At 35.4% G+C, this 13,111-nt stretch overlaps 1 protein-coding gene across 5 annotated transcripts in view; it reads left to right on the top strand.

Annotated features, from left to right (window-relative positions):
- INPP4B (inositol polyphosphate-4-phosphatase type II B) overlaps positions 1 to 13,111 on the top strand; it is a 910,680-nt gene that overhangs the window by 844,824 nt on the left and 52,745 nt on the right. For all 5 annotated transcript variants that reach the window (XM_074275067.1, XM_074275068.1, XM_074275070.1 and 2 more), the window contains one exon: positions 395 to 549. In XM_074275067.1, coding sequence (XP_074131168.1) covers positions 395 to 549 — 155 coding nt within the window. The remainder of the gene's footprint in view (positions 1 to 394; positions 550 to 13,111) is intronic.

Here is a 13,111-nt window from a genome sequence, read left to right as displayed (position 1 = left end):
ATTTAAGAAATAGTTACATTTAGGAATCCATTCAAAATGTAACGTAAGTAAATTGGATTCATAGTTTGTATCTAAAAGTAGTAGGTCTCTACAATCTGAAATCATCTTTTTTATAGTGTAATGCAAATATTTCTTTTATTCTGTAAATTAACAATTCTTTAAAATTTTAAACTCTTTAAAAAGAGTTCTAGGATTTCATAGATTAAGAGCTAAATGCATCAGATCTAAACCTCTTATTCTTCACATAAAGAAACTGAGCCCACACAAGGAAAATGATTAGCCAAATATACAAAAAGTCAACGCTTTTTCCCTTGGACCATACTGCTTTATTTCTGTAGCACTGTTATTGCAAAACAGTCTCCAAACCCACCAAAATCCATTTTTGGTGTTGCAGATTTGCCGCAAACTCCATGGGATTCGATTTACCTGTTGTAAGAGTGCCAAAGACAGGACGTCTATGTCAGTTACCCTCGAGCAGTGTGCCATTTTGAGAGATGAACATCAGTTGCACAAGGACTTCTTCATCCGGGCGCTGGATTGTATGAGAAGGTACCATACAGCTGTTTTCTGCCTCTTCCTTCTCCACCCTTCCCTCAGCTATTCCTGCCTTCATTATTTCAAATGCATGCCATACTCTGTGATCAAACACTTAGTGATACTAAGAGGATTTTGATTACTTGCCATTTGTGACATGAACAACAAAAGAAATTCATTTCTTCTGTTATATGCCTTTAGTCTATAAAGGAAGACTCGATTTCATTGGGGGGGGGCTTAGGGGTATAAAGAGGGAAGAAGGGATTATTCTCCTTTTTAATAATAGCCAGGTCATCTTGATTCATTAAAACATAAGTGAAAGGTATGTGTGCAGAGAATGTTAGAGCTGGAAGGAACCTCAGAGATGAGGTCCAGTGCCATCATTTATCAATTTGTATTAGAAAAAAATATAAAGTCTTAGAATGTTGGTGTGGAATGGAAACCTTAAGATCAGATAGTCCTATCTCCTCATAGACAGATGGGGAAGTGGAGTTCCAGTAAGTGACTAGCCCAAAGAGACACAATTAGCGTCAAAGCTGGATCTCCTGTCCACTAATTTTTCTTGAGCATCCCCAATAACAGCTCCACAAAGCTTAAACAAAGCACAGGCTTCCAGAAATATGATCAATAGCACACTTCTCCTGTAGCCCCTGCATTCACCCTGGTAACCGCCTTCCTTATAGTCTTTTCATATCAATCACCAGAAGAGTGGAATGATATTTGAAAAACTAAAGAACACTATAGCAACACAAATGGCTTAAATACTGTGCCTAAAGCCATGGTTCTGGATTAGATTCTAAAGTAATTAAGACCAGAATCCAAGCAGTAATAGAGAAAAAGTGTCTTGTTCGTGATGTCTGTCAGCAGCAAGGACAGATGTTAATTAAAAAAAGTTAAACAAACTTGTCTGTTTGCTACAAAAGACAGATTAGAAGAGTGCCACAATGTGGGTGGGCAAGGCTGCCCTGCTCCCAGCCTGGTATTTCCACGTGATACATTGAAATGTCATTGGAACATCAGGTCCCTTTATCCTTTCAGCATTGTAATGGCAGGGTTACCTTTATACCCATTACGTTTTTCCCCCCACGCATGAGAAACCCCCCAAATTTCTTTACTTTTTGTCATTTTATAGCCTTTTGAGCATTTTCATCATCCATTTCTTCATCTTGGGATCAGTGTGTATAAGTATTTCAGAGCATTGATACGGATAGCTTGAGTATAAAAAACCCACCAAGTTGATGTATTCATCCAAGTGTTAGATGCAGGACCTTGGTAAAAAGTTCTTTATTGCTCATTAAAGAATACCATATGAATTCAACAAGATGAAATTTATATAATAATAAATTAAAACATTTGGAGTATATGATATACAGGTCAGATAAACCCTGTGGACTAGTAACAATTTAAATGAATGTGACATATCTGAAAGGTAACATGATCCACATAGAGCTATTGTTTGAGTTTAGGGGTAAATGAAAGTAAATAAAGTATTCATGCACTTTGAAATATAACGCTAGAATATGTAACTTGAGGAAATGTGCTGTAGATAGAGATAACATTAAACAAAAGATGCCTCAAGTTCAAGTTTTGTCTCTCACACATACTTTCTGTGTGACCCTAGTTTTGTCATTTAACTTCTTAATCCTCTAAGCAACTCTCTTAAGATTGTAAGGGATGAGAAGTTATTCCTCATATCAATGAAATTTTAGATCCAGTCCTAATTACTATAATTAAGGATAAAAGGGTATATTTCCTATTATATACAATTTAAGGAAATTATATGGCATGCCATATTCTTCCAGAATGAGAACAAGCTAGATGATGAGTTACTCAGTGGGTTACTTGAGATGATAACCCTTAACTCTAGAATAATTTCAGGTATTCTCCAAAAAAATTTCAAGAAGTTATGATCTCAAAAGGACCCTGGCCAGCTTCTAGGTATTGGAACTCTCAATGTTTCCTGAAAGTTCTTGCCTTTAATTGAAGAACCACCACACAAGGTCAGATTGTAATCAGTGGGGGGGGGTCCCCTTCAGATTAACCTGAGCTAAATGAAATTCCCAAGGAAAGCCCAGGTGTTCTACCAAGAACTGGTTTAATTTTGCATTCAAACGCCTAGCCTGGGAGTGGGCTGAGGCTCTCTTTCCCCAGAGCTGACAGTAACCCCAAGAAAGCTCAGCATCTTTAGATGGTCTAAAAATAGCCAAGAGTTTGTTAGCATGTGAAGGAAGATTTTTAAAATCTAGGTACAATATGTCCACTTTGAGCTACAGGTGTGACATCTGATAAAGCTCATGTGGCAATATCTCATGGTCCCATTTAAATGCACATTCTGAGGTGGGACGATTTTTATTCCTCCCTTAATACCAAGGAATTCTGACTTCCCATTTAGAATCCACAGGAATTTCAGGACTATAATAAGTCAAATACCCTAACTCTAACAAAGTCTACTTATTATAGTTTCTAGAACTGAAAATTTTCTATGCACTAGAACTAGTGTGCATCCGTATGATTATGGACCTTCATGTTTCTTTTTTTTTCTTTCCTGAGGCAATTGGGGCTAAGTGACTTGCCCAGGGTCACACAGCTAGGAAGTGTTAAGTGCTTGAGATCAAATTTGAACTCAGGTCCTTCTGACTTCAGGGCTGCTGCTCTAACCACTTGCACTACCTAGCTGCCTTCATTTTCCACTCCCTTAAATTGTTTAATCTTTCTGCACAATCACATCACTTTATCCACATTTCATTCTATGATACATATCACTAGTTTCAGCATAAGCTCACTAAAACACTCACTCCACCCAGTTAGTCTCAGGGGCTTCCTACTTCACCTACACCACTAATTACTAGCAGAAGGAGGTGATAGAAACTTCTTTTAAAACCAGGGGAAATTAAATCACCCTCTTAATCAATTCCCTTACAATGTAATACTTTTTCAACTCAAGACATAATATCAGTCACCTCCTTGAAGTCTATCGTATTGGACATGTAGGAAAAAAGGAGTTTGTCAGATGGACAATTCAGTTTATGATATTAAAACATGATTACTAAAAGCCTTGACTTTGAGTCAAGAATTAAAACAATAAAAAACAGAAGAATAGATGTGATAAGATGGTATGATGTATGAGTGAGGTGAATGGAATCTAATTTCTATGTTAGAAAAAGCTACCTCCTCTTTGGAGTTACTCTGCTGGAGTTCCAGCAGCTCTATTGTTATAAGCCTTCATCTTTGACAATCCTTTTCCCTCTCATGTACTCAATATTGTGTGAGAAAAAAACATAACTCACATCTGGGATTCAGGTTCAGGTTTTCCACTGATTTTCTTTGTGCTCTTGGGCAAGTTACTTATCTGTGTGGGGCTCAGTTTCCTTTTCTATAAAATGAGGAAGGCATGCCCTCTTTAAGGTTCTTCCAGCTCCAGTATTCGTTATGTACATGGCACCACGTACAATAAAACTACATTCATTCAGACCCACAAGTTGGAAAGGTAAGAAAGTTAAATTTTCTAGAAACTGGGCAAAATTTTCATCAATTGGGGAAAATTAGCTTGCTAGTAAATTTCCATCATAAATAAAGTTACATGGGGGTTCTAGATATTAGCCAACTTTATTAAACCAGTCTTTCAGCTGCATTATACAAAAATTTGTGCTAGGAGTTGAACATAAAATTGTTCTGAGGTGCTCGTGTTCTATTTGATTGATTCACACTTATATATATTAGTAAATCTGATACTGTCATCATTTGAGAGTTGAGATGTCTAAGGAAGACTTGGAGAATTTGATATTTGAGTTAAAGTTTGATAGGATTTAAAGATACTGAGATTGATAACGGTTAAGATAGATCACTACAGGCATGAAAAGTGACGCATCTAAGGCATAGGATGGTTTGGGGAAATCTAATAGTCCAAATTCACTGGAACATAGGGTGTGTAGTACAAGATAAAATTAAGAAAGAAAAATTAAAGATTAATTAGGAAGATTCTCAAAGGCTTTGTACTTTTCCTTGTGGTTGAATCCTAGTGATTCAACAGAGAGCCAATGAAGATTTTTGAGAGAGAAAAGATGATCAGACTTGTATTTTAGAAAGATTGTTTTGGCAGCGTGTGGATGTTGTTTTAGGGAGAATAACAGCAGCAGCTAGAATCAGGAGATCCAATAAGCAGGCTGGCACATTAGCACAAATGAAATGACCAGGGCTTTAAGTATGGAGGTAGGTATGTGAAAGTGGAAAGAAGAAGACAGATGTGAATGATGTACAGTTAATATGACTGTTGAAATTGTTATCAGAACCATTAGATTTACTATGAATTTTCATTGCATGGACATGATTCTGCTGCCTTTTTTTACCTTTTAATATCACCTAAGAACATTTCTCAAAATGGATTTGTAATAGCTTCAAGCTAAATGGTTCATTGTTATCTTTATTCTGTTTAGCTCAGTGTGAGTAACTAAGCTCCTCTTCACAAGTGAAAAACAGGGTATCTTAGCACATGCTGTGGCGATACTTCCAAGTGTAGACAGAACCAGATTAAAATGTAATAATGTGATTGGAAATATTTAACAAAATTGAGAAAATACAGCAGAAAACAGGTCATTTTAATTTGTGGTTTTTAAGTTAAGGTTTACCCAGCAAGGAGTCTTATACAAATTTTAGGGACTCTGAATTTCTATGGGAATTTGCCTCTGCTGACCATGTGTAGAACACTGAGTTGGGGATTAGGATAAACTTGTATTTAAATCCCTTTTCAGATATTCACTAGCTCTGGGATTCTGGACAAGTTTCTTGACCTTTATGAAGCTCAGTTTTCAGATGTAGAAAGTGGAAATAATACTATTACTTGCTCCATGAAATTGTTGAGGATCAAGTGAGATGATACCTGAAAAGTGTTTCCTTTGATTTTATCTCTGTTTTAAGTAATATTCAGAAAAATTCATTTAGATTCATGAAGTGTTTTTATTTTCTCTTCATTAAGCCTTGGGACATAGGAAGCTGATTTTCTGTAGATCCAGAGAATTTGTCTGTTCTTCACATAATTTATTTTAAAAACTCCATATGTATCATACCATCTTTCAGAAATAATGTTTTCTTGTTTAGATTATATACATTGTTGTTGTTATTATTCCTAAACAAAGGAACAGATGGCAAAATCAATGATTCAAAGGAAGGCTTGACACTAGTTAAATAAATTCAGAACTAATGTTTTAAAAAATAGTGTCACTGTGGCACAGTGAATAAAGAGCCATCTTTGAAGCCAGTCAGGACTGGCTTCAAGTGCTTCCCTGAAGCACACTGGCTCTTTGACTCTGAGCAAGTTCCTTAAGCTGTCAGAGTCACTTAACACTCCAGGAAATTAAGTTGCAGAGAAGATGCCAGCTGACACTGCTAAAAGTGGTTTCCCCATCTAGGGAGTTCCCTAAGTCAGTGAAATCGCAGGTCCAGGTCCTATCCCAGAGTCCCTGTGTTTCACAGAAGGGACCTAGCCTCTGTGAGATTTTTTGAAAGGCTATCTTTTTATTCTTTTTATTTTATTTTTTTTTTAATTTCGTGACTGGGTTGTTTTCAGTTCCCCATTTTTCCTACTCTGTTTCAGTACCATTAATGCCTTTACAATGTCATTTGAAAAGGCTCATACATATCTGGCTTGATTTATCCTCTCCCAGATATCTGCTACAGAAGCCAACTGGCTTTTGATAGCACCTGAAGAAAGCTTTCTGTTGTCTGTCCATTTTCATCTCTAAAGCCTTTCCTCTGTTCTCCACCTGTGGTGCATCCGTAATGCATCATTACACCGCTAAAAATCTACATCAGTTCATTGCTTTGTAATGATTTGCAGAGAGCACTTTTAGAAACCTTTCAACCCTTATGCTAAACACAAGTTGGGATATGAGCACACACACTAGTTAGACTAAATTATGAAAGCTTTTCTTTTCTATAGCTGACAGCAAGAGACAAATTCTGTTTTGAGTCAATTGTATCTGTAATAGTGGAGGTTGACATGACATACAATTACATTGTTCTATTCTCTTTTGTTTTTAGTTTTATTGTGTTTTTTTTAACTTGATGAGATTCTGGTGAGATTTACTGACATTTACTGACTTTACTGACATTACTTTATCAGACCTATTCTTTTTTCCCATTCTTGTAAATTTATTTATTTTTAATACCCATTACTTTAAGAATCATGTTGGGAGAGAAAAAATCAAAGCAAAAGGGAAAAAACATGGGAGAGAGAAAAAAAAAAAAAAACAGAACAAAAAAGTGAACATAGCCGATGTTGATTTACATTTAGCCTCCTTAATTCTTTTTCTGGGTGCAGATGGCATTTTCTGCCCAAAGTCTATTGGGACTGCTTTGGATCACTAAACTACTGAGAAGAATCAGGCCTTTTATAGCTGATCATTGCACATTCTTACTACCACATACAGTGTATTCCTCATTCTGCTTGTTTCACTCAGCATCAATCAATGTAGATCTTTCCAGTCCTTTCTACAATCAGCTCGTTCATCATTTTTATAGAATAATAATATTCCATTACTTTCATATACCACAACTAGCCATTCCCCAATGGATGAGCATCTATTCATTTTCCAATTCTTTGCTACCACAAAAGGAGCTGCAACAAATATTTTTGCACATGTGGGTCCTTTTTCCTCCTTTATGATTTCCTTGGGATATAGATCCAGGAATGGCATTATTGGGCCATTTTCTTGTTGTTTTCAGTCATTTTCAGTCATGTCTAATTTTTTGCGATTCCATCTGAGCAAAGATGTGTGGTAGTTTATCATTTCCTTCTCCCTAGCTTATTTTACAGATAAGGAGACTGAGGCAAACAGGGCTAAGTAGACTTGCCCAGGCTCACACAGCCAGTGTCTGAGGTCATATTTGAATTTAGGAAGTCTCCAAGACCAGTGCTCTATCCACTGTACCAGTTAGCTTCCCCATTATCAGTCATACCAATTGTACATTATTTTATAGTCAATTATTGGAAGTTATTAACAAGAATAATTGTGGCACTAAGTCTGAAAATAATAAGTGTCTACTATAGGCCAAGTTCATCAGCTAGGAGCTGGGGCTAGATACTCACATTTGTAGTTTTGTAACATTATAAATATTGTATTGGGATAGCAAAGACTTATTTCTCTTATAATATAGGGTTTACATTCTTGACTTTACCATTTAAGCCATGGGGTAGAAGTGGGAATTTCCTAGCATTCATCACTAATACAGGAAAAAGCCATTTTTTTTTTGCTAAACATCCTTGCTTTCCATGAAATCTTAAAGTTCCCATGGATTTCAGAGAAGTAACTGCATCAAATTAACGTACATTCTTTTTTTCACAGATATGGATATGTTTCTTCCATTAAAGTCAGAACAAGTCATGGGTAGAGGGATGCACATAAGTGTGATATTCTCTCCTATTTTAGGAACATAAGGTTGTTTCTTCCCACCCCCAATTCTCTACCCTCAAATTTATTTTTGAAATCATCTCAATTTTTGTTTCCTTTTGTATGTTATTATCAGTTGCTGCAGAGCTGCTGTATTTTTTCTTTCTTTCTTTCTTTCCATTATCCCCTGGGTCACAGTTCCAAGAGAAAGACAAACATCAGAGATTGAATTAATTGTAACTCACCAGGTGTCCTTGCAGCCAGGGAGGGTTGAGATTATGAGCATCACCATTACTCTAGCATTTTCTCTGATCTGCTAAGTCTTCTATTCCTTAGTGAAGTGCTATTATTGATTCTGCTTCATTCTACAACTGTTGCCTTTAAACGGAAACAGAATTGAGCCTTGGATATGTCTCTTACAGTTTCAGATTATCTTCTTCTTGAGAAAATAATGCCTTTTCTATCATTAAACCAAATCTGATTCCATTGCTGGTACTTTCTTTAAGCCTTCTTGCTTGTCAAATATTTGTTTTCTTATAATTCTATTCAAATCAGTGCATATATATCGAGCACATATATATATATATATATATATATATATATATATATATATATATATATATATGGTGAGAAGCAATCTAAGATGGCTTTAGATTGAGGAAGGTTCAGAACCTATCTCTTATATGTACATGCATGTCACTTAATTTATCAATACCCTTGGTACTTGTACTCTTAAGACTTTAAGTGATAGTGGCTGTTGATCTGCATAAGTTGAGAATGATCTTCCCCATCATGCCCCCAAAGAAATATAATACGTTATGTTAGGACCTATATTTTCTCCCACAGCTGAATCCAGTGGTTAGATCAAGCAGAGCCTGCAACTCAAAAAGTTTTCCCACCCTGGATCAGAGAAGGGATTCACCTTTATCTAGGTCTGTCCAACACAGACAAAGAGGCAAGGGTAGAGGCTGAATGGAACTGTCCTGAAGTTCCTCAAGCTAGAAAACTTCCCCTGTTATTACAGTTCATGAGAATCTCTATTTTTTAAAACAAATTCACGAGTTCCAGAACTTCATCTTGTGCAGATGAGAACTACCTCTCCAATTTAACTCTTAACGTAAGGTCTATGAAGCATCAAAAAAACTGATAACTTTATTTAATGGAAATGGTTTCCATGATAACGTCATGTGTTTAATTAATTCACTTAAAAACACTGTTATTCTGAGAAGCTCTCTATAGCATCCACAACCTGCCAAAAGCAATCATAACATTAAAAAAGGTAAAGAGCCCCAATTTTAGAGATTTTACTGAGTCATAAGAAAAAAATTAATTGACTTGTCCAGGGTCACAGCCAGTCAGTATCAGAGATTGAACTTGAATTCAGGTCTTCCTGCCTCCAAGATCCAGTTCCCTGTTCACTAAACCACTTCTATGCCAAATGTGAGACCCATTTTTATTTTCACAGAATATCTATTTATGTATCTATGTATCTATCTGTTATAGAATTGCAATTATGTCTATTATACAGTTCCATAAATATTATTAAATATATGCTAGACTCAAGATATCATAAATGCTGACAAGACATTGTCTTTTTTCTCAAGGATCTTGAAATCTAGTATTTACTAATAAGATGGATATACAAATAACTACAGGGCATATTGCAATGATAATTTTTGTAGTTGTCATTTCTTTGCTTTAAAAACTAAAAAGTCATCAGGATACATTATCTCATTTAATCCTAAACATATCAATAAGTAAGTGCTACAGGCATTATTCTTTTCATTTTATACCAAGAAGAAATTGTGACTAGGCAATGGTCTCATAATTAGTGACTAACTCAGAATTCATGCCTAAGTGTTCTAATTCTAATTCAATGCTCTAACCGGAGGATTTCTTGGCCTATTTTAGTAATGTATAATAAGAGCCCAAATAAGATGATGGGAGAGATTTCAGGAGACATTGCAGACTCAGCAGGGAGAAATACAAAGCCCAGTCCTTGTCCTAGGGAAAGGAGAGAATAATCACACACACACACACACACACAAACACAAATATATGTATATACATACTCATAAATACACACATGTTTATACATATTTATGTAAATACATGTGTAAATATATACATGCATTATCACATATGCACACACATGTAATGAATGTCTAAATGTGCCAAATAGATATTATCTCATTATGTCATCTTCATAACAACCCTGCAAAGTAGATTCTATTATTATTATTTCCATCTTACAGAATTTAATTGACCTGTCCATGGCCACACATTTTTTGAGTGTTTGAGGTAGAATTTGAACTTAACTCTTTGTGATTCTACTCTCAGTGCTCTTATCTATTGCACCACCTAGCTATCTCCAAGGAAACTTTGAATAATAAAAAAATTTTTTATTATTAATTTTTTCTGGTTGTGCATATATATTAACATTTTAATACGCATTTCTTTATGAATCATGTTGGGAGAGAAAAATCAGGACAAAAGGGAAAAACCACAAGAGAAAAAATACAGAAAAAAATGGACATAACATATGTTGGTATACATTCAATCTCCATAGCTCTCTTTCTGATTGCAAATGGCATTTTCTATCCAATGTTTATTGAGAATTCCTTGGATCAGTGAACCATTGAGAAGAAGCAAGTCTTTCCTCGTTGATCATCACACAATCTGAATGTATCTATTGGTAAAGATATTTAAATTTGTATTAATTTTTGGAATATTCTAAAAGAAATGTAACATGAAGTGCTCCAATTTGCCAAACTTGGAACCTATGCCATGTATCACCATTCATCTTGAGTTCAATAAATCAGAATGGAACAATGGTGGCTCTGAAGATGATAGACTGACATGGAAGATTTCTCTCAAGATATTCAAAAAAATGTCTATAAGACACTTTCTGCACCTTGAACAAAATGTGCACTATGATTTTATCAATTAACTAGTACTAATCATCCACCTCATTATTGAATCGATATATGTGCCAAGACACTGTACAAAACAACAAAAATACAAAGAACAAAGAGAACATCCCTGCCTTCAAGGAGTTTATATTCTCATAAAGGAGACAAGTATAAATGGGTACATACAAGATAAATGCAAAGTAGATACAAGGTAACCTTAGAGATGAAGGCACTAAATGGTGGAAAGAATCAGGAAAGGCCTGATACAGAAAGAGGTGTTTGAGATGACTTTTCAAAGAAGCCAGGGATTCCAAGTACCCAAAGCAAGTAGGAAGGAGAACATACTAGGCATGAGGGATGAATAATACAAAGACACAGAAGAGGCAGGTGAAAGTTAATGTGTAAGCAACTGCAAATAGGGATCACTGTGAGTGAACCATAGAGCAGAAAAGAATAACTTGTGAAGTGGATGAAAACATAGGAAAGTGCCAGATTGGTTAAAGCCTTAAATGCTAAGCAAAAGCTTTTATATTTCATCCCAGAAGCAATAGGGATGCAGTGGAGTTTCTTGACTAAAGTGATGGGCTGGATATATGGTTGGGGCAATTGCTTTGGCAATTTAGTGGATGATGGATATCAGTGTGAGAATACTTGAGCTGAGGAAACAGTATTTATGGTTATTGCAAAAGAACAGATAAAATAATGGAACCTAAACCAGGATTGAACCTGTGTGAATGGAGAGCAAGAGAGATTTTGTGGAAGTAGATATAACAAAATTTAACAGCTGATTGGCTAAAAGTCCAAGATGACAGTAAGGTCATAAACTTGGAAAACTGGAAAGATAGCCGTAGTCTGTTCAGAATTGTTGTGGGTTAGATTATATCATCTCCTTTGGTAGTTCATTTAGATGTTTAACTAACCTCATTGAAAGCAAATACTTTCTCATAACTATTTCCTTGAATCCTCTCTGTTATAGGTTAAAATCCTTCATATCCAGCTTCATTCAAAAATGAAAAATGTTTTATGTATATCACACATTTAATTAGCCCTGTCAGAGTGGAACCATTTCTGGAAGCAATAGATCAGAATGTAAAAACAAGAACAATTTGTGGAGGAAAGAAAAATGGGTTTTGTTTTAGACACATTGCTGGTCTGTTACCTCTGGAACATCAAGTTTCAAATGCCCAGTAGGCAGTTTGTGATATGGGACTGGAGCTCAGTAGAGATTTGGGCTAAATATACAGATCTGAGAATCATCATCATAGAGATGGTAATGAAACTCTTGGGAACTAATGAGAACACCATGTGAGATGGTGTAATATCCTTTTTATATTTCCAAATTAGCACATAACTAGGAAATTGTGTGTGAGAGAACTAGACCTGTTCTTTAATTTGTTTCTGGGAAATGCTTAATCTAATAATAGCAATGTGCATTACCATGAAACAGGCAGACCTTACAGAAAAGGACTTCCACTTCTAAATATACCTAAGAGAGGTATAAATTGTCATTATCTTATTGAAATTGTTGCTGAAAATACTCAATACATGCTGAGCCATATGAGCTGGTATGTTCCAAATTAAAGAAAATTCACCTCTCTTTTATCTTCCAAATGGTCTCCCTCCTTGTTGATTACCTTTCTTAGTCCTAAATGCTTCACATTGCCCCATCCTTCCCTCAACAGACCTCTCCAGTATTCAAGCCCAATTTTTTCACCCTCCAAGCACAGTGTTCTATCCTTTGTCCCATGGTAAGAAGACTTGGAAAATAGCATGCATGATCACTACTGGATAATTAGTGTTAAAGGCAATGTTTGAATCCAGTTCCCCTGACTTTGAGTTCAGGACTTTTTATCTACATCATGATCACAGCTATAGTTATAAAGAGAAAGAAAGGAAGAAATACTTTAAAATGCAAACAATTAAAATTTATTTATTAGGGACTTTTTCCTAATGGACTAGAAAAATATTTCATGATCAATAAAGAATATTTGAATAAGACCAGAACCAGTAAAATTGACTACCATTTATATAACACCTAAAAGATTTCAAAGTACTTTCCTCATTTTGAATTAAACCTCAATGACTGATATAAAATAAGTGTGTGTGTATGTGTGTCTCTAATTTGCTCTTGTGGAGAAAAAAAAAACTAGCTTCTATGGAAAAGATTTTCATGTATCTCATAATGAAAATAGTTAAATTTTCTATTCAAAATGTGTTACTCAGGCTTCACAGATCATAGGGAAAGAAGATAGAAGTGATTATAAAAGAGTTTTTAAAGAA

This window comes from Sminthopsis crassicaudata, chromosome 6 (genome assembly GCF_048593235.1).
Source record: "Sminthopsis crassicaudata isolate SCR6 chromosome 6, ASM4859323v1, whole genome shotgun sequence".
In the NCBI taxonomy this organism is placed as follows: domain Eukaryota; kingdom Metazoa; phylum Chordata; class Mammalia; order Dasyuromorphia; family Dasyuridae; genus Sminthopsis; species Sminthopsis crassicaudata.
Note: the sequence above shows the minus strand (reverse complement) of the source record. Positions and strands in the feature narration are given on the sequence as shown.